Consider the following 26,044-nt stretch of genomic DNA (forward strand, 5'->3'; position numbering starts at 1 on the left):
GTATCAATCCCAAACTAATCCCACTGCCCCACTCTCTCCCCATAGTCTGTACCATTCCCAAACTAATCCCACTGCCCCACTCTTTCCCCATAGGCCTGTATCAATCCCAAACTAATCCCACTGCCTCAATCTCTCCCCATAGCCCTGTACCATTCCCAATCTAATCCCACTGCCCCACTTTCTCCCCATAGCCCTGTATCAATCCCAAACTAATCCCACTGCTCCACGCTCTCCCCATAGCCCTGTATCAATCCCCAAACTAATCCCACTGCCACACCCTCTCCCCATAGCCCTGTATCAATCACAAACTAACCCACTGCCCCAATCTCTCCCCATAGCCGTGTATCAATCCCAAACTAATCCCACTGCCCCACTCTCTCCCCATAGCCCTGTATCATTCCCCAAACTAATCCCACTGCCCCGGTCTCTCCCCATAGCCCTGTATCAATCCGCAAACTAATCCCACTGCCCCACTCAATCCCCATAGCCCTGTATCAATCCCAAACTCATCCCACTGCCCCAATCTCTCCCCATAGCCCTGTATCAATCCCAAACTAATCCCACTGTCCCAATCTATCCCCATAGCCCTGTATCAATCCCCAAACTAATCCCACTGCCGCACTCTCTCCCCATAGCATTGTATCAATCCCAAACTAATCCCACTGCCCCACTCTCTCTCCATAGCCCTGTATTAATCCCGAAACTAATCCAACTGCCCCACTCTCTCCCCATAGCCCTGTATCAATCCCAAACTAATCCCACTGCCCCACTCTCTCCCCATTGTCTGTACCATTCCCAAACTAATCCCACTGCCCCACTCTCTCCCCATAGCCCTGTATCAATCCCAAACTATTCCCACTGCCCCAATCTCTCCCCATAGCCCTGTATCAATCCCAAACTAATCCGACTGTCCCACTCTCTCCCCATAGCCGTGTACCATTCCCAAACTAATCCCTTTGCCCCACTCTTTCCCCATAGCCCTGTACCATTCCCAATCTAATCACACTGCCGCACTCTCTCCCCATAGCCGTGTATCAATCCCAAACTAATCCCACTGCCCCACTCTCTCCCCAGAGCCCTGTATCATTCCTTGAACTAATCCCACTGCCCCGGTCTCTCCCCATAGCCCTGTATCAATCCCAAACTAATCCCACTGTCCCAATCTATCCCCATAGCCCTGTATCAATCCCCAAACTAATCCCACTGCCCCACTCTCTCCACATAGCCCTGTATCAATCCCAAACTAATCCCACTGCCCCACTCTCTCTCCATAGCCCTGTATTAATCCCGAAACTAATCCAACGGCCCCACTCTCTCCCCATATCCCTGTATCAATCCAAAACTAATCCCACTGCCCGACTCTCTCCCCAAAGCCCTGTGTCAATCCAAAACCTATCCCACTGCCCCGCTCTCTCCCCATAGCCCTGTATGAATCCCCAAACTAATCCCACTGCCCCACTCACTCCCAATATCCCTGTATCAATCCCAAACTAATCCCACTGCCCCAATCTCTCCCCATAGCCCTGTATCAATCCCAAACTAATCCCACTGTCCCAATCTATCCCCATAGCCCTGTATCACTCCCAAACTAATCCCACTGCCCCACTCACTCCACATATCCCTGTAGCAATCCCAAACAACTCCCACTGCCCCACTATCTCCCCTTAGCCCTGTATCAATCCCAAACTAATCCCACTGCCCCACTCTCTCCCCATAGCCCGGTATCAATCACAAACTTATCCCACTGTCCCAATCTCTCCCCATAGCTCTGTATCAATCCCAAACTAATCCCACTGTCCCACTCTCTGCCCATCGCCCAGTATCAATCCCAAACTAATCCGAGTGCCCCACTGTCTCCCCATCGCCCTGTATCAATCCCAAACTAAACCGACTCTCCCACTCTCTCCCCATAGCCCTGTACCATTCCGAATCTAATCCCACTGCCCCACTCTCTCCCCATAGCCCTGTATCAATCCCAAACTAATCCCACTGTCCCAATCTATCCCCATAGCCCTGTATCAATCCCCAAACTAATCCCACTGCCCCACTCTCTCCCGATAGCCCTGTATCAATCCCAAACTAATCCCACTGCCCCACTCTCTCCCCATAGTCTGTACCATTCCCAAACTAATCCCACTGCCCCACTGTTTCCCCATAGCCCTGTATCAATCCCAAACTAATCCCACTGCCTCAATCTCTCCCCATAGCCCTGTACCATTCCCAATCTAATCCCACTGTCCCAAACTCTCCCCATAGCCCTGTATCAATCCCGAAACTAATCCCACTGCCCCACTCTCTCCCCATAGCCCTGTATCAATCCCAAACTAATCCCACTGCCCTACTCACTCCCCATACCCGGTATCAATCCCAAACTATTCCCACTGCCCCACTCTCTCCCCAGAGCCCTGTATCAATCCCCAAACTAATCACACTGCCCCACTCTCTCACCATAGCCCAGTATCAGTCCCAAACTAATACCATTGCCCCACTCTCTCCCCGTAGTGCTGTATCAATCCCAAACTAATCCCACTGCCCCACTCTCTCCCCATGGCCCTGTATCAATCCCAAACTAATCCGACTGTCCCACTCTCTCCCCATAGCCCTGTACCATTCCCAAACTAATCCCACTGCCCCACTCTCTCCCCATAGCCCTGTATCAATCCCAAACTAATCCCACTGCCCCAATCTCACCCCATAGCCCTGTATCAATCCCAACCTAATCCCACTGTCCCACTCTCTCCCCATAGCCTTGTACCATTCCCAATCTAATCCCACTGCCCCACTCTCTCCCCATAGCCCTGTATCAATCCCAAACTCATCCCACTGCCCCGCTCTCTCCCCATAGCACTGTATCATTCCCCAAACTAATCCCACTGCCCGGCTCTCTGCCCATAGCCATGTATCAATCCCAAACTAATCCCCCTGCCCCACTCTCTCCCCATAGCCCTGTATCAATCCCAAACTAATTCCACTGTCCCAATCTCTCCCCATAGCCCTGTATCAATCCCCAAACTAATCCCACTGCCCCACTCTCTCCCCGTAGCTCTGTACCTTTCCCAAACTAATCCCACTGCCCCACTCTCTCCCCATAGCCCTGTATCAATCCCAAACTAATCCCACTGCCCCACTGTCTCCCCATAGCCCTGTATCAATCCCAAACTAATCCCACTGTCCCACTCTCTCCCCATAGCCCTGTATCAATCCCGAAACTAATCACACTGCCCCACTCTCTCCCCGTAGCCCTGTATCAATCCCAAACCAATTCTCACTGCACCACTCTCTCCCCATAACCCTATATCAATCCCAAACTAATCCCACTGCCCCACTCTCTTCCTATAGCCCTGTATCAATCCCCAAACTAATCCCAGTGTCCTGCTGTCTCCCCATCGCCCTGTATCAATCACAAACTATTCCCACTGTCCCAATCTCTCCCCATAGCCCTGTATCAATCCCGAAAGAAATCCAAGAATTTGGTTTTACCATTTACATGATGAACTTCCCACAGTCAAATCTCTCAACCTGTGTGGTAACCTAGCAGCAGGAATAGGCCATTCAGCCCCTCAAACCTGTTCCTCCATTCAATGAAATCTTTCCCACTCTGTGAGCTAACTCCACTTCTCTGCCGTTGGCCCTTTTCACTTCAAACTGCTTGCCGAAGAAAACTGCATTGATCTCCGGTTTAAGATTAGTAACTAACCCAGCATCCGCCGCTGTTTGTGGATCGGAATTCCAAACCTCTGCCTCCCTTTGTGTGTAGCCATGCTTCCTCGTGTCTCTCCTGGAAGGTCAGGCCCTCATTCTCAGGCTATGCTCCTCGTTCTAGAATCCCCACCCAGTGGAGGAATTGAGGGAGAGGTGCGGGTGTTGAGGGAGAGGTGGGGGGGTAGTGTGGAGGGTGAGGTTGGGGGGAGTGTGGAGGGTGAGGTGGGGGTGTGTTGAGGCAGAGGTGGGGTTTGTTGAGGGAGAGGTGGGGGTGTTGAGGGTGAGGTGGGGGGTTGTTGAGGGTGAGGTGAGGGGGTGTTGAGGGTGAGGTGGTGGGGAGTGTGGAGAGTGAGATGGGGGGGTGTTGAGGGTGAGGTGGGGGGTGTCGAGGGAGAGGTTGAGGGGGTCGAGGGAGGGGTGGGGGTGTTGAGGGAGAGGTGGGGGGGAGTGTGGAGGGAGAGGTGCGGGTGTTGAGGGACAGGTGGGCGGTGTTGAGGGTGAGGTGGGGTGGTGTTGAGGGAGAGGTGGGGGGTTGTTGAGGGTGAGGTGGGGGGGTGTCGAGGGAGAGGTGAGGGGGTGTTGAGGGAGAGGTGGGGGGGAGTGTGGAGGGTGAGGTGGGGGGTGTTGAGGGAGAGGTGGGGGTTGTTGAGGGAGAGGTGGGGGGTGTTGAGGGACAGGTGGGGGGTTGTTGAGGGTGAGGTAGGGGGTTGTTGAGGGAGAGGTGGGGGCGTATTGAGGGTGAGGTGGGGGGGTGTCGAGGGAGAGGTGGGGGGTGTTGAGGCGGAGGTGGGGGGGTGTTGAGGGAGAGGTGGGGGGTGTCGAGGGAGAAGTGGGGGTGTCGAGGGAGAGGTGGGGAGGTGTTGGGGGCGAGGTGGGGGGGTGTTGAGGGTGAGGTGGGGGCGTGGAGGGAGAGGTGGGGGCGTCGAGGGAGAGGTGGGGGCATGGAGGGAGAGGTGGGGGGCCGTCAAGGGAGACGTGATGGGGTGTTGAGAGAGAGGTTGAGGGGAGTCGAGGGAGAGCTGGGGGGAGTGTGGAGAGTGAGATGTGGGCTGTTGAGGGTGAGGTGGGGGGGTGTCGAGGGAGAGGTAGAGGGGTTCGAGGGAGGGGTGGGGGTGTCGAGGGAGAAGTGGGGGTGTCGAGGGAGAAGTGGGGGCGTGGAGGGAGAGGTGAGGGGGCGCTGAGGGAGAGGTGAGGGGGCATCGAGGGAGATGTCGGGGGCATTGAGGGAGAGGTGGAGGGGGCGTCGAGGGAGAGGTGAGGGGGCGTCGAAGCAGGGGATTGTGGATCTGGAGCCGTGATGAAAGGACAGAAATGTGGGGACGTTGAAGATTCCCGAACTGTGGAAGCGCACCCACCCCTACAACCCCCACCCACACCCACCCCTACACCCACCCCTACACCCCCCACCCACACCCACCCCTACACCCACCGCTACACCCACCCGTACACACCCCACCCACTCCACCCCTACACCCACCCCTACACCCCCCACCCACACCCACCCCTACACCCCCCACCCACACCCACCCCTACACCCACCGCTACACCCACCCGTATACAACCCCCCCACACCCACCCCTACACCCACCCCTACACCCCCCACCCACACCCACCCCTACACCCCCCACCCACACCCACCCCTACACCCACCCCTACACCCCCCACCCACACCCACCCCTACACCCACCGCTACACCCACCCGTACACACCCCACCCACATCTACACCCACCCCTACACCCCCCACCCACACCCACCCCTACACCCCCCCACCCACACCTACCCCCACCCCTCACCCATAACCACACCCACCCCCACACCCCACCCACACCCCACCCACCCCCACACCCCACACCCCACCCACACCCACCCCCACACCCCACACCCACACCCACACCCACACTCACACCCACACTCACATCCACACACCCCCAAACCCCACACCCCACCCCCATCCCTCCCCCCGACGTGTCCACGTGTCCTCAGCCTCCTGGTCTGGGGCATTACCCCGCTCCCACCGTGAGCCTGCGAGAGACATTCCCACACCATCTCCTTTCTGCAGGAATACCTGGATAAGTACGGCTGGACAGAGCCAGTGAACTGGGAGGACCTGGCGTACCAAGGGGTCTCGGTGCCACTGGACGATGACCCATCCCCGCTGGATATCTCGGGCCTCCTCCTGGAGGGCCACTACAGCCGGAGGCACGTGAAGGAACAGGAACAGTCCCAGCAGATGCTGGGAAAGTACACCAGCGCCTTGCTCCGATTCCAAACCGCCAACGGCATCCCTGTCACCGGAATCCTGGATGCAGCCACCAAGGAGGCGATGAACCTGCCCCGATGCGGAGTACCCGATCACAAGGCCCATGACAATGGCACCGAGGGCCCAAACGGCACGGCAGGGGGCAACGCTGACTGGCTCCTCGGGTACCGCGACACCACCGCAGCCCCTGGGGTGAGCCGGCCCGTGGACGTAGAGACGGCCCGGCCGGGAGTCATGGCCAGGCACCTGCTGCCCAGGGCCGGCGATGCCCCGCGCAGCCCGACGGAGGACACCAGCTCAGAGCAGCTGGCCAAGTCGGAGCGGGTGCGGGCGGAGGCGGCGTCCGATCACAGCGGCTCGGCGGACCCCGGCGCGGGTCAAAGGCCGCGTTTCATCCAATGGCTGGTGGACGGCCTGCGGAAAAAGAGGCGCTCCTCCGACCTGCTGGACAGCAGCCTGCCCACGCTGGCCTTCAGCAAGACCAGGCTCAAATGGCGCATCCTGGACGAGGGCTACAGCTCCCAGCTGACCATCGACGACCAGAAAACCATCCTGAGGCTGGCCTTCCGCATGTGGAGCGAGGTCACCCCCCTCATGTTCGAAGAGGACCTGACATCACCCGCCTCCGAAATAGACATCAGGCTGGGCTTCGGAACAAGTGAGCGGCCTGCCTTCCTCTCACTAACCCAACATGCTCCGTCCGACAGCAGTCAGGGACAGCGCGGGGTTAGAGACCGGGGGTAAAGCTCCCTCTGCACTGCCCCCACCCGCCCCCATCAAACACTCACAGGACAGGGACAGCATGGGGTTAGAGACCAGGGGTAAAGCTCCCTTTAAACTTTTCCCCCCCCAGCCCCGTCAAATGCTCTCAGGACAGGGACAGCATGGGGTTAGAGACCGGGGGTAAAGCTCTCTCTACACTGTCCCCAGCCCCCTCCCATCAAATACTCACAGCATGGGGTTAGAGACCGGGGTAAAGCTCCGTCTGCACTGTTCCCCCGCCCCCCCCCCCCACCATCAAATACTCTCAGGACAGGGACAGCACGGGGTTAGAGACCAGGGGTAAAGTTCCCTCTACACTGTCCCCACCATCAAACACTCACAGCACGGGGTTAGAGATGGGGTAAAGCCTCCTCTACACTGTCCGCCCCATCAAACACTGACAGCACAGGGACAGCACGGTGTTAGACACAGTGGCTCAGTGGTTAACACTGCAGCCTCACAACACCAGGGACCCGGGTTCGATTCCAGCCTCGAGTAACTGTCTGTGTGGAGTTTGCACATTCTCCCCGTGTCTGCGTGGGTTTCCTCCCACAGTCCAAAGATGTGCAGGCTAGGTGGATCGGCCATGCTAAATCACCCCTAGTGTTCAAGGATGTGTGGGTTACAGGGGGATGGGTCTGGGTGGGATGCTTCAAGGGGCGGTATGGACTTGTTGGGCCGAAGGGCCTGTTTCCACACTGTAGGGAATCTAATCTAATCTAATCCAAAGCTCCCTCTACACTGTTCCCCTCCCCCCCCGCCAACTCCATCAAACACTCACAGCACGGGGTTAGATACAGAGTAAAGCTCCCTCTACACTGTTCCCCCTCCCATCAAACACTCCCAGGGACAGGCACAGCACAAGGTTTAGATACAGGGTAAAGCTCCCTCTACACTGTCACCACCCTCCCCCACAATCAAACACTCCCAGCACAGGGACAGCACGAGGTCAGGTACAGAGTAAAGATCCCTCTACACTGTCCCCCCATCAAACACTCCCAGCACAGGGACAGCACTGGGTTAGATACAGAGTAAAGCTCCCTCTACACTGCCCCCATCAGACATGGTGGAGTGTGTTCTGGGGCTATGTGCCGTTTTAACCCCGACTCTGATCCTTTGCAGAGAGGCACCTGGGCTGCTCCCAGGTGTTTGACGGGACGGGGCAGGAGTATGCCCACGCCTGGCGCCTGGGCGATGTGCATTTTGACGACGACGAGCATTTTGTGACGCCCTCGAGCAGCGAGGGTATCAGCTTACTGACGGTGAGTCACTGCTCTCCTTGGCCCCTTTCCGCCACCTCTCTCCCTGCTTCCGTGAGGGTCTCTGAAGTGACTCGCTGGTATTCAGTGCCTGTGGAGCTCAGCTCCCGTGCTGACTCTGTATAACACGAGCTCCCCCACTCGCTGATGGCTTAAGGGCAGCTCCTATCGCTTACAGAGAGCATGGCCCCGATGATAGTGATATTGAACCGAAAGGTTGGGACAATTGGGCCGAAAGATGGCAAATGGAGTTCAATGCGGATAAATATGAGGTGATTCACTTTCGGAAGAATAATAGGAAGGCAGAATACTGGGTCAGTGGAAAGATTCTTGGTAGTGTGGAAGTGCAGAGGGATCTTGGTGTCCATGTACATAGATCCCTGAAAGTTGCCACCCAGGTTGATAGCGCTGTTAAGAAGGCATATGGTGTGTTAGGTTGTATTGGTAGAGGGATTGCGTTCCGGAGCCGTGATGTCATGCTGCAACTGTACAAAATGCTAGTGCGGCCTCATTTGGAATATTGTGTGCAGTTCTGGTCGCCCCATTACAGGAAGGATGTGGAAGCATTGGAAAAGGTGCAGAGGAGATTTACCAGGATGTTGCCTGGTCTGGAGCGAGGGCCTTATGAAGAAAGGCTGAGGGACTTGGGTCAGTTCTCATTGGAGAGAAGGAGGCTAAGAGGGGATTTAATAGAGACATACAAGATGATCAGAGGATTAGATAGGGTGGATAGTGAGAGTCTTTTTCTGAGGATGATGACGTCAGCTTGTATGAGGGGGCATAGCTACATATTGAGGGGTGATAGGTTTAAGACAGATGTCAGAGGCAGGTTCTTTACTCAGAGAGTGGTAAGGGCGTGGAACACCCTGCCTGCCAATGTAGTTAACTCAGCCACATGAGGGACATTTAAACAGTCCTTGGGTAAGCATCTGGATAATGATGGGATAGTGTAGGGGGATGGGCTTAGATTAGTTCACAGGTCGGCGCAGCATCGAGGGCCGAAGGGCCTGTTCTGTGCTGCATTGTTCTATGTTCTATGAACACAGAGAGAGAGAGAGATAGTGCACAGTGTAAACATTAACACTGAGCCAAGGCCAGGAATAACTAGTCATGGTGTCAGCAGCAACTCAGGACCATTGTGTCCATTGTGCTCTTCCAGGACCATCCCTGAAATTGTCCTGAAGCTATGGGAAGGGGATTACTGACAGGGCTGTTAAAACCTGGTCTCTGTCCCTTTGCCATGTAATCCAGGAGATGTCTGGGGATGAGAGTTTAGCGTTTGACCACTGACCGTTGTTAATTGTTCACAAAAGCGCCCCCCCAGCGCACCGCCTGGTCAGGTTAGGGAAGGGAACTTCCACCCTCACCCTACACATGACTCCAGACCCACAGCGACCTGGCTGACTCTAAACTCTGCCTCAGCAGTGAGTCCAAGGCTAGTGAGGGGTGGGCAGCAACTTCCAGCCTTCGGTGTCCCTGCACAAGAGCCGAGGGAGCAAGGAATATCGCGGTGCGGAGAGAGTCACCTGGTTGTTTTGGGAGGGCCTGGGCCCGGGGAGGAGACTGACTCACTATCTGCTGGAATGTAAGGCCGAGGTCACCCACGGCCAGGGGTGATCTCCGTGTCTGATACTGGATCATCTTGTTAAACGGTGACAATATTTTGCCTTCAGGTGGCTGTCCATGAGATTGGCCACGTGCTGGGTCTCCCACACATCAGACGGCCGGGCTCCATTATGCACCCAAACTACATTCCACAGGACTCCAAGGACCTGGAGCTCGACTGGTATGATCGCAAGGCCATTCAACAAATCTACGGTGAGTGAGGGGGCCGGGGCACCCGTCTCAGCTGGGATCGTCGAGGCCATGAGCTGGGTCACCCAACCTCAGAGGGAGGGAGGGAGCGAGTGAGCGAGGGACGGAGCGAGGGGGTGAGTGAGAGAGCGAAGGAGGGATCAAGGGAGGAATGGAGCGAGGGAGGGAGGGAGGGAGGGAGCGAGGGGGTGAGTGAGCGAGGAAGGGAGCGAGGAAGTGAGTGAGCGAGGAAGGGAGCGAGGGAGGGAGCGAGGGGGTGAGTGAGCGAGGAAGGGAACGAAGGAGGGAGCGAGGGAGGGAGCGAAGGAGGGAGCGAGGGAGGGAGGGAGTGAGTGAGGGAGGAAGGGAGTCGAGGTAGTGAGGGAGGGAGGGGGCGAGCGAGGAAGGGAGCGAGTTGAGGTAGTGAGGGAGGGAGAGAGCGAGGGAGGGAGCGAGGGGGTGAGTGAGCGAGGAAGGGAGCGAGGAGGTGAGTGAGCGAGGAAGGGAGTGAGGGAGGGAGCAAGGGAGGGAGGGAGAGAGTGAGGGAGTGAGGAAGGGAGCGAGGGGGTGAGTGAGCGAGGAAGGGAGCGAGGAAGTGAGTGAGTGAGGAAGGGAGCGAGGGAGTGAGTGAGGGAGGGAGGGAGCAAGGGAGGGAGGGAGAGAGCGAGGGAGGGAGCGAGGGGGTGAGTGAGCGAGGAAGGGAGCGAGGAGGTGAGTGAGCGAGGAAGGGAGTGAGGGAGGGAGCAAGGGAGGGAGGGAGAGAGTGAGGGAGTGAGGAAGGGAGCGAGGGGGTGAGTGAGCGAGGAAGGGAGCGAGGAAGTGAGTGAGTGAGGAAGGGAGCGAGGGAGTGAGTGAGGGAGGGAGGGAGCAAGGGAGGGAGGGAGGGAGAGAGCGAGGGAGGGAGCAAGCGAGGGAACGAGGGAGCGAGGGAGGGAGACAGAGAGGGAGGGAGGGAGACCGAGGGAGGGAAAGAGAGCGAGCGAGGGAGAGAGAGCGAGCGAGGGAGGGATGGAGCGAGGGAGGGAGGGAATGAGGGAGGGAGAGAGGGAGCGAGCAAGGGAGAGAGGGAGCGAGAGAGTGAGTGAGCGAGGGAGGGATCGAGAGAGCGAGGGAAGGAGCGAGGGAGGGAGAGAGAGAGAGGGAGGGAGGGAGAGACCGAGGGAGGGAGAGAGAGCGAGGGAGGGAGAGAGAGCGAGTGAGGGAGCAAGAGAGGGAGGGAATGAGGGAGGGAGAGAGCGAGTGAGGGAGCGAGCAAGGGAGAGAGGGAGCGAGAGAGTGAGCGAGGGAGGGAGGGAGTGAGAGAGCGAGGGAAGGAGCGAGGGAGGGAGGGAGTGAGGGAGGGAGAGAGCAAGGGAGGGAGGGAGCGAGAGAGCGTGTGAGTGAGCGAGGGAGTGAGGCATCTCAGGTCTGTCAGGCCATGAGGTAACGGAGCAGAATTAGGCCATTCTGCCCATCAAGTCTGTCCCACCATTCAATCATGGCGGATATGTTTCTCAACCCCACTCCCCTGCCTTCTCCCTGTATCCCTTTATCTTCCTATCAGTATCTGAGGAAGGATGAGCTGGTGTTGGAGGGGATCCAGAGGAAGTTTACAAGAATGATCCCAGAGATGAGGGGGTTATCATATGAGGAGTGGTTGAGGTGTATTTAAATGGGGAAGGATTAGTGAAGGGATCAAGGGATACGGGGAGAAGGCAGGAGAATGGGGTTGAGAAATATATCAGCCACGATCGAATGGTGGAGCAGACTCAATGGGCTGAATGGCCTAACGCTGCCCCTGTATCTTACGGTTTGATACCTCATTCGACATTCTCAAAGCTCGGACCTGACTGGTCTGCTCGTTCCGCAGGGGTTTGCGAGGGGAGCTTCAGCACGGTGTTTGACTGGGTGCGCCGGGAGGAGAACGAGTTTGGGGAGGCCAGGTACCGCTTTAACACCTACTTCCTGCGCCACGGCTGGTACTGGATGTACGAAAACCGCTTCAACAGGACCCGGTACGGGGACCCCATCCCACTGGTGGTGGGGTGGAGAGGTTTACCCTCCTCCGACATCGACGGCTTCGTCCACATCTGGACCTGGAACAAGGACGTCACCCTCTTCTTCAAAGGTGAGGCTACTCAGCCCATCCACACGATAGCAGGGGAGGGGAGATTGACCAAGATCGTGCCTGGCTTCGGACAGTTCCAGCCATGGAGGGGGATTGGACAGACTGAGTTTGTGTTCCTCACACTGCAGAGGGGACATGATAGAGATGTGTAAAACCACGTCAGAGATTTCTCCGTTATGGAAGGGGCAGTGACTGGGCGGAGCAGGTTGAAGGGAAGGGGCTAGAGGTTTCGAGGGGATCTGCAGGAAACCTTTCACACCCAGAGGTAACAAGGTGTAGAGCTGGATGAACACAGAAGGCCAAGCAGCATCAGAGGAGCAGGAAGGCTGGCGTTTCAGGCCTAGACCCTTCTTCAGAATGCTTTGTACACTTACAAAGCAATGGGCTAAGTGTTTGGCAATGAGATCAGAATAGCTCATCAAACATTGCCTCCCTACAATGTGGAAGCAGGCCATTTGGCTCATACTGACCCTCCAAAGAACATCCCACCCAGTCCCACCCCTACTAACCTATCCCTGTAACGCTGTGTTAACTGTGGCTAACCCACCCAGCCCGCACACCCCTGAACACTACAGGTAATTTAGCATGGCCGATCCACCTAACCTGCACATCTTTGGACTGTGGGAGGAAACCGGAGCACCCGGAGGAAACCCAAGCAGACACGGGGAGAATGTACAAACTCCACACAGACAGTCGCCCGAGGCTGAAATCGAACCCAGGTCCCTGGTGCTGTGAGGCTGCAGTGTTAACCACTGAGCCACCGTGCCGCCCTAAATGCAGTGCTACGCATAAGTTTGAACACACCCTGATTTCTTTCACCCCTTGGCTGTGCTTTGAAACTACAAACACAAATCTCATTGACCTAAAATGCTCACTTAACTCTACGTGTTTAATCAGGCTGAATGGAAAATGATGTTACCTGTGCCCCTCTGCCACTAGACAGCCCCAGCTTTGAAGCCCCAAACCACTGAGGATCAGCTCTGGGCAACTTCTGGGCCAGTGAGGTTTTTGTTTTGTAGCTCAGTGCAGAGTCAGTGGGCTGAAGGGCATTTCCCTGTGCTATAGACCTCGAAGAGTTGATCCACACCAGATTCTGGGACATCATTAGAAGGAGGATGAACAAGATTAGAAAAGTAACCATCAGGTTAAGCTTCATGAGTAGAGACAGCTTACAAAGTGAATGAGAATCTGTTAGAGAAACAAGAGGTGTTACTTGTTCTGATCATTCCTGCAGAATTATTCCACTGAACCATTTCTTATCACAATTAAAATCAGTGCCGTTTACTGTCTGTTCCAAACTGCAACAAAATCTCTCACCAGTCACTACCCAGAACAGTTAAATTCAATTGATTGGGTGCCCAGTGGGTTCCCTCAGTAACATGCAGTGCTCAGCCAAAACAAATTTAATTACAGCCCAAAAGTTTCAGTGTCACTCCTACAGAGGCCAGCTTGTTGTAGATAGATTTTATCTTGAAATGGAATTTGCATTTCCAAACAGGCACAGTGGGATTTGAAAATACATGCAGGGGGTATTTCATCCAGGCTCAAGGCTCTGTAAGAAATCACTGAACTACAACACGGGGGGATTGACAAGTCAACTCTGCCCCCTTGACTCCCGCAAAACAACATCTCCTAACTTCACTCCCACTCTGTACCATCCCAATGGACCCAAACCCCTTCCCATTCACTCCCACCCTACACAATCCCAATGGACCCAAACCCCTTCCCATTCACTCCCACTCTACACAATCCCAATGGACACAAACCCCTTCCCATTCACTCCAACTCTACACAATCCCAATGGACCCAAACCCCTTCCCATTCACTCCCACTCTACACAATCCCAATGGACACAAACCCCTTCCCATTCACTCCAACTCTACACAATTTCAATGGACCCAAACTCCTTCTCATTCACTCCCACTCTATACAATCCCAACGGACCCAAACCCCTTGCTATTCACTCCCACTCTACACAATCCCAATGGACCCAAACCCCTTCCCATTCACTCCCACTCCACACAATCCCAATGGACACAAACCCCTTCCCATTCACTCCAACTCTACACAATTCCAATGGACCCAAACCCGTTCCCATTCACTCCCACTCTACACAATCCCAATGGACCCAAATCCATTCCCATTCACTCCAACTCTACACAATCCCAATGGACCCAAACCCATTCCCATTCACTCCCACTCCACATAATCCCAACGGACCCAAACCCTTTCCCATTCACTCCCACTCTACACAATCCCAATGGACCCAAACCCCTTCCCATTCACTCCAACTCTACACAATCCCAATGGACCCAAACCCCTTCCCATTCACTCCCACTCTACACAATCCCAATGGACACAAACCCCTTCCCATTCACTCCAACTCTACACAATCCCAAGGGACCCAAACCCCTTCCCATTCACTCCCACTCTACACAATCCCAATGGACACAAACCCCTTCCCATTCACTCCAACTCTACACAATTTCAATGGACCCAAACTCCTTCTCATTCACTCCCACTCTATATAATCCCAACGGATCCAAACCCCTTGCTATTCACTCCCACTCTACACAATCCCAATGGACCCAAACCCCTTCCCATTCACTCCCACTCCACACAATCCCAATGGACACAAACCCCTTCCCATTCACTCCAACTCTACACAATTCCAATGGACCCAAACCCGTTCCCATTCACTCCCACTCTACACAATCCCAATGGACCCAAATCCATTCCCATTCACTCCAACTCTACACAATCCTAATGGACCCAAACCCATTTCCATTCACTCCCACTCCACATAATCCCAACGGACCCAAACCCTTTCCCATTCACTCCCACTCTACACAATCCCAACGGACCCAAACCCCTTCCCATTCACTCCCACTCTGCACAATCCCAATGGACACAAACCCATTCCCATTCACTCCCACTCTATACAATCCTAATGGACACAAACCCCTTCCCATTCACTCCAACTCTACACAATTCCAATGGACCCAAACCCATTCCCATTCACTCCCACTCCACATAATCCCAACGGACCCAAACCCTTTCCCATTCACTCCCACTCTACACAATCCCAATGGACCCAAACCCATTCCCATTCACTCCCACTCCACATAATCCCAACAGACCCAAACCCTTTCCCATTCACTCCCACTCTACACAATCCCAATGGACCCAAACCCCTTCCCATTCACTCCCACTCTACACAATCCCAATGGACACAAACCCATTCCCATTCACTCCCACTCTACACAATCCTAATGGACACAAACCCATTCCCATTCACTCCCACTCTACACAATCCTAATGGACACAAACCCATTCCCATTCACTCCCACTCTACACACTCCCAATGGGCCCAAATCCCTTCCCATTCACTCCCACTGCACACAATTTCTGTGTGTGCATGCGTGCATGTGTGTGTGTGAGCGTATGCGTGTGTGCGTGTGTTTGAGAGTGGGTGTGTGTGTGTTTGAGAGAGAGAGCATGTGTGTGCGTGTGTGTGTGTGCACGCGCGTGTGAGTGTGTCTGTGCGTGAGAGTGTGTGTCTGTGCGTGAGAGTGTGTGTGTGTGCGTGAGTGTGTGTGTGTGTGTGTGTGAGAGAGAGAGAGAGAGAGCGAGCGTATCTGTGTGTCAGTGTGTCTGTGTGTGTGTGTCTGTTTGTGTGTGTGTGAGAGAGAGAGAGTGAGTGTGTGTGTGTGTGTGTGTGTGTGAGAGAGAGAGAGAGAGACAGAGAGAGAGTGAGTGTGTGTCTGTGTGTGTGTGAGAGAGAGAGAGACAGAGAGAGAGTGAGTGTGTGTGTCTGTGTGTGTGTGTCTGTGTGTGTGTGTGAGAGAGAGAGACAGAGAGAGAGTGAGTGTGTGTGTGTGTGTGTGTGTGTGTGTGTGTGTGAGAGAGAGAGAGAGAGACAGAGAGAGAGTGAGTGTGTGTGTCTGTGTGTGTGTGTGAGAGAGAGAGACAGAGAGAGAGTGAGTGTGTGTGTCTGTGTGTTTGAGGGTGTGTGTGCATTTTTGAGAGAGAGCGTGAGTGTGCATGAGAGTGTGTGTGCGTGTGTGTGCGTGCGCGAGAGAGAGTGTGTATGTGTGTGAGAGAGAGCGAGAGTGTGTCTGTGTGTCAGTGTCTCTGTGTGTGTGTGTGTGTGTGTGTGTGTGAGAGAGAGAGAGACAGAGAGAGTGTGTGTCTGTGTGTGTGAGAGAGAGGGAGTGTGTGTGTGTGTGTGTGTGTGTGCGCGCGCGCGAGAGAGTGTGTATGTGTGTGCTTGTGTGTGTGTGAGAGAGAGCGAGAGTGTGTCTATGTGTCAGTGTGTGTGTGAGTGTGTTTGTGTGTGTGACAGAGAGAGAGAGAGTGTGTGTGTGTGTGTGTGTGTGTGTGTGTGTTTGGGGGTGGGGTATTTGGGATGTTGGGGTCTGGGGAGAAGGTGCCTCAAGCCCTAAAATTATTGAACTCAGTACTGAGTCCGGAGGGCTGTAGGGTCCCCAAGTGGAAAATGAGGTGCTGTTTCTCCAGTTTGCGTTGGGCTTCACTGGAACACTGTAGTAAGCCAGAGACAGAGATGCTGGCCAGGGAGCAGGGTGATGCATTGAAGTGGCAGGCAACAGGTATGTTCAGGGTCTGGTTTGCGAGTAGAACGTAGATGTTCGGCAAAGCAATCGCCAAGTCTACGCTTCGTTTCCCCAATGTAGAGGAGACCACACTGTGAGCAGCGAATACAGTAGACTAGATTGTGGGACGTACAATTTCCGTCCTGCTCTCACTTGCACCTGGTCTGTCTCTGACTCCTCCCTTCCCTTCCTTGACATTTCTGTTTCCATGTCTGGGGATAGACTGGCCACTAATGTCTATTACAAACCCACGGACTCCCACAGCTACCTGGACTATACATCTTCACACCCCACTTCCTGTAAAGACTCCATCCCATTCTCTCAGTTTTTCTGTCTCCGTCACATACGTTCAGATGAGGCCAATTTCAACAAGGGTGCCTCTGAAATGTCCACCTTCTTCCTCAACTGAGGATTCCCCAGCTCTGTTGTCGAAAGGGCTCTCAACCAGGCCCAACCCATCTCCCACACATCTGCCCTTCCACTTCACTTCCCTCCCGCAACAGCAGTAGGGTACCCCTTAACCTCACCTACCATCCCACCAGTATCCACATCCAGAAAATCATCAGACGCCATTTCCGCCACCTCCAGCAAGATGCTACCACCAGACGCATATTCCCCTCCCCTCCCTTGTTTGCCTTGCGCAGGGACCGTTCCCTCCGGGGCTCTCTGGTCCACACTTCTTCACCCCAACACCTCCCCACAGCCCTATGGCACCTTCCCCATTAACCGGCGAAGGTGCAACACCAGCCCATTTCCCTCCTCCCTCCCCAGTATCCAAGGGCCCAAACATACCTTCCAGGTGAAGCAACACTTCACCTGCACTTCCCAGAATCTAGTCTACTGCGTTCGCTGGGCTTTATCTTCACTCTCCTCCCCATCCGCCTTTCTCCAGCCACAACCGGTTTTGAAAGGAAGGTCACTGGATTCGAGATGTTAGCTCTGCTTTCTCTCCCTGGATGCTGCCAGAGCTGCCGAGTTACTCCAGCGATTCCTGTTTCGGTTATAAGCTGTTGGGACTAGCAGGCGCCGCAGTGCCAATAGATAGACAATGGACAGTAGGTGCTGGAGTAGGCCATTTGGCCCTTCAAGCCAGCACCACCATTCATTATGATCATGGCTGATCATCCACAATCAGTATAATAAAGTGTGGAGCTGGATGAACACAGCAGGCCCAGCAGCATCTCAGGAGCACAAAAGCTGACGTTTCGGGCCTAGACCCTTCATCAGAGAGGGTGATGCTGCTGGGCCTTCTGTGTTCATGCAGCCTCACATTTTATTATCTTGGATTCTCCAGCATCTAGCACATCAACAATCAGTATCCTGTTCCTGCCTTAAATAGACAATGGGTGTAGAAGGAATGCTGCCCTGTCTTCGCCAACCAGCTGGTGTAAGGGAGGAAGCTGACGGTGTTCCCCCATTTTGCACACAGGCACCATTTACTGGCAATATGATAATGACAACGACAGAGTCTACACTGAGGACCCCCAGGGGAACCGCTACCCACGGGCGATCTCTCATGGCTTCCCTGGGATTGAAGGTCCCATTGACAGCACCTATTTCGACAAAAGGGATCACTGTGTGTACTTCTTCAAAGGCTTTTATGTGAGTATTTTCGAGCCCACACTCACTCACCTTAAAGCACCTCACTCCCACCACCTTCTCCGTCCCCTCTTCGTTCTCCAACGGCCCACTGCAACACCCTGGCTTCATACCCAACACGGCATCTCCCCGCACAGGCACAGGATGGGGTTACATGCAGGGTAAAGCTCCCTCTGCACTGTCCTCCATCAAACACTCCCAGCACAGGGACAGCATGGGGTTAGATACAGGGTAAAGCTCCCTCTACACTGTCCCCCATCAAAGTCTCAGCACAGGGACAGCACGGGGTTAGATACAGAGTAAAGCTCCCTCTACACTGTCTCCATCAAACACTCCCAGCACAGGGACAGCATGGGGTTAGATACAGGGTAAAGTTCCCTCTACACTGTCCCCCATCAAAGTCTCAGCACAGGGACAGCACGGGGTTAGATACAGACTAAAGCTCCCTCTACACTGTCGAGCCCTTTCCCTTTCCCCACAACCCTTGATCCTCCGACTGATCAAGAATCCATCCCAGCCTTAAACATACAGAAGGACTCTGCCCCCCTCCACCCCCACCGCTCTCCGTGGTCAGGAGTTCCAAAGGCTCACAGGAGAGGGCAGAGGTCCCTCCCCATCTCAGTCTGAAATCAATGCCCCTTTTATCCTGAGACTATGCCCTCTGGTCCCAGACTCTCCCATGTGGAGGGATAACAGCCTGTCTGCATTTACCCTTTAGGAAGCCAGTGTGCTTTAGGGAGTTCACCTCTCAATCTTCTCAACTCTAGTGAGGAAAGCACCAGCCTGTTTAGCCTTTGCTCATAAAACTATGTGTACCTGGGACCATCCCAGTGAACTGCCTCCAATGGAATGATACCTTTCGCTTTATAAGGGGAGAGAAACTGCTCACAGTACTCCAGAATACTTCTAGACTCCATTCCTGTTCCATCTGCCTTCCCTACTACCCACTGATCAAGGATGTTAGTTTTTTGTAATTCACAGATGAGGACTCCCAGATCTCTCTCTGTGCTGTAACTTCCTGCAGTCTTTGCCCATTAATATTCAGCTCCTGCACTCTTCCTGCCAAAGTGCTTAACTTTACACTCCCCATCATTCATATTCCATCTGCTAAGATTTTAGCCGCTCACTGACCTGCTTTCTATCCCTCTGTCACATCCTCAGCAGTTGCTTTCCTGCCTGTTTTAGAGGTGTTCACAAACCTGGCTACACTACATTCACTTTCCTCATCCAAAACATTAATATACGGTAAATCATTGTGGTCCTAACACTAATCTTTGTGGTGTTCCACTAGTTACAGTGTACCAGCCTGAACATATCCCTCCTTGTCCTAAAACTCTGTTTTCTATTACTTAGCCAATCCTCTATCCATGCTAAGCAGCATCCGAGGAGCAGGAAAGTTTGATGTTTTGGGTCGAGCATTTTCTGAAGCAGGGTCACGACTCAAAACATCAAACTTTCCTGCTCCTCTGATGCTGCTTGGCCTGCTGTGTTCATCCAGCTTCACACCTTGTTATCCCAGATTCTCCAGCATTTTCCTCAAAGAATTCTAGTCAATGTGTCAGACCTGATGTCCCCATCATGCAACCATACCGACTGTGTTTGACATTATTTTGTATCTCTAAATGCTCTACTAATACAGCCTTTATAACAGACTCTAACGTATCCCCAATAACACACATTAAGCAAACAGACCTGCAGTTTCCTGTCATTTGTCTCCTTCCCTTTTTAAATAAAGGCATTACATTGGCAGTTTTCCAATCCTCTAATTCCACTGCTGTGTTGGACTGTGTGTGTGTGTGTGTGTGTGTGTGTGTGTGTGTGTGTGTGTGTGTGGGGTATGGGTGTGTGTGTGTGTGTGTGTGTGTGTGGCGGAGGGGTGTGTGTGATAGGGAGGTGTGTGTGGCGGAGGGCGACGTGTGAGTGACAGTCGTGTGTGTGTGTGGGTGTGTGTGTGTGTGTGTGTGTATGACGGAAGGGCGTATGTGAGTGACAGGGGTATGTGTGTGTTAGTGTGAGTGACAGGCGTGTGTGTGTGTGTGACAGATGGGGGTGTGTGAGTGACAGGGTTATGTGTGTGTTAGTGTGAGCGACGGGTGTGTGTGTGTGTTTGTGTGTGCGTGCGTGTGTGATGCAAGGGGGTGTGTGAGTGACAGGGGTATGTGTGTGTCAGTGTGAGTGACTGGGGTGTATGTGTGTGACGGGGGTGTGTGTGTGTGACAGAGGGAGGTGTGCATGTGGCGGGTGTGTCTGTGCGTGTGTGTGTGTGTGTGTGTGTGTGGCGGAGGGGTTGTGTGTGTGGCAGAGGAGGGTGTGTGTGTGTGTGGCGGAGGCGGGGGGTGTGTGTGTGTGTAGCGTGGGGTGTGTGTGTGTGGCGGAGGGGGTTGAGTGTGTGTGTGGAGGAGGGGCTGTGTGTGTGTGTGGCGGAGGGGCTGTGTGTGCGTGTGGCGTGGGGTGTGTGTGTGTGTGTGACGGAGGGGGGTGAGTGCGTGTGTGGCGGAGGCGGGTGAGTGTGTGTGTGGCAGTGTGTGTGTGTGTGTGTGTGTGTGTGGCCTGGGGTGTGTGTGTGTGTGTGTGTGTGTGTGGCAGAGGGGGGTGAGTGTGTGTGTGGCGGAGGGGCTGTGTGTGTGGTGTGGGGTGTGTGTGTGTGTGTGTGTGTGTGTGTGTGTGTGTGTGACGGAGGGGGGTGAGTCTGTGTGTGGCGGAGGTGGGTGTGTGTGTGTGTGTGCTGGAGGGGGTGAGTGTGTGTGCTGGAGGGGGTGAGTGTGTGTGGCGGAGGGGGGTGAGTGTGTGCGTGGCGTAGGGGCTGTGTGTGTGTGTGTGTATGGCGGAGGGGGGTGTGTGTGTGTATGGCGGAGGGGGTGTGTGTGTGTATGGCGGAGGGGGGTGAGTGTGTGTGTGGCAGAGGGGGGTGAGTGTGTGTGTGGCAGTGGGGGGTGTGTGTGTGTGTGTGTGTGTATGTGTGTGTGTGGCGGAGGGGGGTGAATATGTGTGTGGCGGAGGGGGGTGTGTGTGTGTGTGTGGCGGAGGGGGGTGTCTGTGTGTGTGTGTGTGTGTGTGGCGGAGGGGGTGAGTGTGTGTGTGGCGGAGAGAGGTGAGTGTGTGTGTGGCAGAGGGGTTGTGTGTGTGGCGGAGGGGGTTGAGTGTGTGTGTGGCGGAGGGGCTGTGTGTGTGTGTGGCGGAGGGGCTGTGTGTGCGTGTGGCGTGGGGTGTGTGTGTGTGTGACGGAGGGGGGTGAGTGCGTGTGTGGCGGAGGCGGGTGAGTGTGTGTGTGGCTGTGTGTGTGTGTGTGTGTGTGTGTGTGTGTGTGTGTGGCCTGGGGTGTGTGTGTGTGTGTGTGTGTGGCAGAGGGGGGTGAGTGTGTGTGTGGCGGAGGGGCTGTGTGTGTGGTGTGGGGTGTGTGTGTGTGTGTGTGTGACGGAGGGGGGTGAGTGTGTGTGTGGCGGAGGTGGGTGTGTGTGTGTGTGTGCTGGAGGGGGTGAGTGTGTGTGGCGGAGGGGGGTGAGTGTGTGCGTGGCGTAGGGGCTGTGTGTGTGTGTGTATGGCGGAGGGGGTGTGTGTGTGTATGGCGGAGGGGGGTGAGTGTGTGTGTGGCAGAGGGGGGTGAGTGTGTGTGTGGCAGTGGGGGGTGTGTGTGTGTGTGTGTGTGTGGCGGAGGGGGGTGAATATGTGTGTGGCGGAGGGGGGTGTGTGTGTGTGTGTGTGTGTGTGTGGCGGAGGGGGTGAGTGTGTGTGTGGCGGAGGGAGGTGAGTGTGTGTGTGGCGGAGGGGTTGTGTGTGTGTGGCGGAGCGGGGTGTGTGTGTGTGTGCTGGAGGGGGGTGAGTGTGTGTGGCGGAGGGGGGTGAGTGGGTGTGTGAAGGAGGGGGGTGAGTGTGTGTGTGGCGGAGGGGGTGTGTGTGTGTGTGCTGGAGGGTGTGAGTGTGTGTGGTGGAGGGGGGTGAGTGTGTGTGTAGCGGACGGGTGTGTGTGCGTGACGGACGCAGGTGTGTGCGTGACGGACAGGGGTGTGTGCGTGACGGACGGGGGTGTGTGCGTGACAGACGGGTGTATGCGTGACGGACGGGGGTGTGTGTTTGACGGACGGGTGTGTGTGCGTGATGGACGGGTGTGTATGCGTGACGAACGGGGGTGTGTGTGTGACGGACGCGGGTGTGTGCGTGTGTGTGATGGAGGGCGGTGTGTATGCGTGACGGACGGGTGTGTGTGCGTGACGGACGGGTGTGTGTGCGTGTTGGACGGGTGTGTGCGTGTCAGATGGGTGTGTGCGTGACGGACAGGTGTGTGTGCGTGTCAGATGGGTGTGTGCGTGACGGACAGGTGTGTGTGCGTGACGGACAGGGGTGTGTGCGTGACGGACAGGGGTGTGTGCGTGACGGACAGGTGTGTGTGCGTGACGGACAGGGGTGTGTGCGTGACGGACAGGTGTGTGTGCGTGATGGACAGGGGTGTGTGGGTGACGGACAGGTGTGTGTGCGTGACGGACAGGGGTGTGTGCGTGACGGACAGGGGTGTGTGGGTGACGGACAGGTGTGTGTGCGTGACGGACAGGTGTGTGTGCGTGACGGACAGGGGTGTGTGGGTGACGGACGGGGGTGTGTGCGTGACGGACGGGGGTGTGTGCGTGACGGACGGGGGTGTGTGCGTGACGGACAGGGGTGTGTGGGTGACGGACAGGGGTGTGTGGGTGACGGACGGGGGTGTGTGCGTGACGGACGGGGGTGTGTGCGTGACGGACAGGGGTGTGTGGGTGACGGACAGGTGTGTGTGCGTGACGGACAGGGGTGTGTGCGTGACGGACGGGTGTGTGTGCGTGACGGACGGGGGTGTGTGCGTGACGGACGGGGGTGTGTGGGTGACGGACGGGGGTGTGTGCGTGACGGACGGGGGTGTGTGGGTGACGGACGGGGGTGTGTGGGTGACGGACGGGGGTGTGTGGGTGACGGACGGGGGTGTGTGCGTGACGGACGGGGGTGTGTGGGTGACGGACGGGGGTGTGTGGGTGACGGACGGGGGTGTGTGGGTGACGGACGGGGGTGTGTGCGTGACGGACGGGGGTGTGTGCGTGACGGACGGGGGTGTGTGGGTGACGGACAGGGGTGTGTGGGTGACGGACGGGGGTGTGTGGGTGACGGACGGGGGTGTGTGGGTGACGGACGGGGGTGTGTGGGTGACGGACAGGTGTGTGTGCGTGACGGACAGGGGTGTGTGGGTGACGGACAGGGGTGTGTGGGTGACGGACAGGGGGTGTGTGGGTGACGGACAGGGGTGTGTGGGTGACGGACAGGGGGTGTGTGGGTGACGGACGGGGGTGTTTGTATGACAGAGGGCGGTGTGTGTGTGTGTGTCTGTGTGAGACATTGTGACACTGACCCAGTCGATCTGACGATGTGGTTTGGGCCCGCAGGTGACTGCGTTCAATGTGGATCTGAACAGCACGGTGCCTGGGTACCCGCGGAGGATCGTGGATGTCTTCCCGGCTGTGGTGAAGGGGAACCACCCGGGGGGGAACGTGGATGCGGTGTATTTCTCGTACACACACACCTCAGTGTTTGTCTTCAAGGACACAGTGTACTGGAAGGTGGTCAATGAGCGAGATCGAGAGCTGAATGCATCACTGCCCCTCAACGGCCTCCTGCCTCAGGGCCGTGTCTCTGACCATTGGTATGACATCTGTGAGGTGGATGGTTTGAGAAGCCCTGGGCATTAGTAGCTGAGCAAACACCGACCCCACTCACTGTGTCTCTGGGCGTACTAACAGCCCGGGCACCACCGTCTGGGAACCTCTGACCTTTCACCCCTGCCTTCCGGCAGTGCGTCCACCTTCCCGGCCACTCCTTGTCCAGCTCCTCCCCGCTCTCCGACAGCAGGCCCACATCTCCTCACCGACTCACCCATCAGAGCTCGAACAATGAACCTCCCTGCCCTGAGCTCAGGGCCATCTGCTCAGGACCCATCAGCCATCGGTCACCGAGACACCGTCCTCCAAAAATCACTCAATATGACAGCGCAACTCTGTCTGACCCCGTGCTGTCCCTGCCCTGGGAGTGTTTGATGGGGACAGTGTAGAGAGAGCTTTACTCTGCATCTAACCCCCTGCTGTCCCTGTTCCTGCAAGTGTCTGATGGGGGACAGTGTAGAGAGAGCTTTACTCTGTAACTAACCCCGTGCTGTCCCTGTTCCTGCAAGTGTCTGATGGGGGACAGTGTAGAGAGAGCTTTACTCTGCATCTAACCCCGTGCTGTCCCTGTTCCTGCAAGTGTCTGATGGGGGACAGTGTAGAGAGAGCTTTACTCTGTAACTAACCCCGTGCTGTCCCCAGTCCTGGGAGTGTTTGATGGGGACAGTGTAGAGAGAGCTTTACTCTGTATCTAACCCCGTGCTGTCCCTGTGCTGGGAATGTTTGATGGGGACAGTGTTGAGGGAGCATTACTCTATATCTAACCCCATGCTATCCCTGTCCTGGGAGTGTTTGATGGGGACAGTGTAGAGGAAGCTTTACTCTGTATCTAAACCCATGCTTCCCCTGCACTGGGAGTGTTTGATGGGGACAGTGTAGAGGGAGCTTTACTCTGTATCAAACCCCGTGCTGTCCCTGTGCTGGGAGTGTTTGATGGGGGACAGTGTGGAGGGAGCTTTACTCTATATCAAATCCATGCTATCCCTGTCCTGGGAGTGTTTGATGGGGACAGTGTAGAGGAAGCTTTACTCTTTTGAACACTTTGTGACGCACTGAGAGAGTGAGATTGAGAGCGAGGGTACACAGGAAATGTAAGCAATGGGAACAAGTCCGATAAATGGTCCTCGGTTACAGCCAATTCCTCCTGTAAATTGATCCACCTCTAGGTCTTTCACAGTTTCCTGGGAGCGTTGGCGGAAGTGGGCCTGGGCTTTAGGGATTGCCCTGAGAGGGATTGTCTCAATTTGAGAGGTGGCCTGGTGGGACTGTACCGGGTGACTGTACAAGGCTGTGGTGGGGATAGGCTCAGGGGGGAGGGATTCTCCCGGGATTTTGGGGAGGGGGTCTTGTGGGTCCAGGGGATGCAGAATAAGGCCCAGGCTTCCTGGGACTGAAATTAGGAGGAATTTAGGAGCCGGAAAGCTGATGTTTTGGGTCTAGATTTTCTGAAGAAGGGTCTAGGCCCGAAATGTCAGCTTTTGTGCTCCTGAGATGCTGCTTGGCCTGCTGTGTTCATCCAGCCTCACATTTTATTATCTTGGATTCTCCAGCATCTGCAGTTCCCATTATCTCTGACTAAAGGACCTAATCCTGTTTTTATTTCTCCTCAGTCCCTCCCGAATGCTGTCCGTACATATGTTGTGTATGCGGCCTCTGGCCTATTTTTGTTTTGTTTTAGGGCATTTAATGCCTGTTGTGATTTGCTGGCTCGGGGTTTGTGTACAATAAAACACTATACTTCATGAAACTGCCTCTCATTCACGTTGCAAACAGTCACTGCAGCTGGTCATGCTGGGACCTCGCACCTTTCGATTGCTCTCCCCCCCTCTTCATTCTCCAATTGGATGTGGGCATTGCTGGGCAAGGCCACTCCCTAATTGCCCTGGAACTGAGTGCCCAGCTTCTCTTGAGGGCATTTGGAGCCAATGATGCCCACTCAGTCATTTCCTACTCACTATCTAAGTGCCACGGTTTTTAATTCCCAGTTCATTAATTGGATTCGAATGCCTTGGTGGGTTTTGGGCGTCATCATCCCTACTCTGGGGTTCACGATGCAGAGTGCCATGAGACCATAAGATATAGGAGTGGAAGTAAGGCCATTCGGCCCATCAAGTCCACTCCGCCATTTAAATCATGGCTGATGGGCATTTCAACTCCACTTCCCTGCACTCTCCCCGCAGCCCTTGATTCCTTGTGAGATCAAGAATTTGTCGATCTCTGCCTTGAAGGCATCCAACGTCCCGGCCTCCACTGCACTCCGCGGCAATGAATT

The 26,044-nt window shown here is 55.3% G+C and overlaps 1 protein-coding gene across 2 annotated transcripts in view; it reads left to right on the forward strand.

Moving 5' to 3' along the window:
* Positions 1-25,064, forward strand: part of LOC125456747 (matrix metalloproteinase-21-like) — a 134,820-nt gene extending 109,756 nt beyond the window's left edge. The window contains exons 3-8 of one of the 2 annotated variants that reach the window (XM_048540130.2): positions 5,763-6,621; positions 7,848-7,987; positions 9,658-9,802; positions 11,628-11,885; positions 17,928-18,100; positions 23,500-25,064. In XM_048540130.2, the coding sequence (XP_048396087.1) occupies positions 5,763-6,621; positions 7,848-7,987; positions 9,658-9,802; positions 11,628-11,885; positions 17,928-18,100; positions 23,500-23,802 (1,878 nt within the window). In that variant the 3' untranslated portion in view covers positions 23,803-25,064. The remainder of the gene's footprint in view (positions 1-5,762; positions 6,622-7,847; positions 7,988-9,657; positions 9,803-11,627; positions 11,886-17,927; positions 18,101-23,499) is intronic. The other variant, XM_059651676.1, reaches the window with a different exon arrangement.
* Positions 25,065-26,044: the final 980 nt, after the last annotated feature.

The sequence above is a fragment of the Stegostoma tigrinum genome, chromosome 1 (assembly GCF_030684315.1).
Source record: "Stegostoma tigrinum isolate sSteTig4 chromosome 1, sSteTig4.hap1, whole genome shotgun sequence".
NCBI lineage: Eukaryota > Metazoa > Chordata > Chondrichthyes > Orectolobiformes > Stegostomatidae > Stegostoma > Stegostoma tigrinum.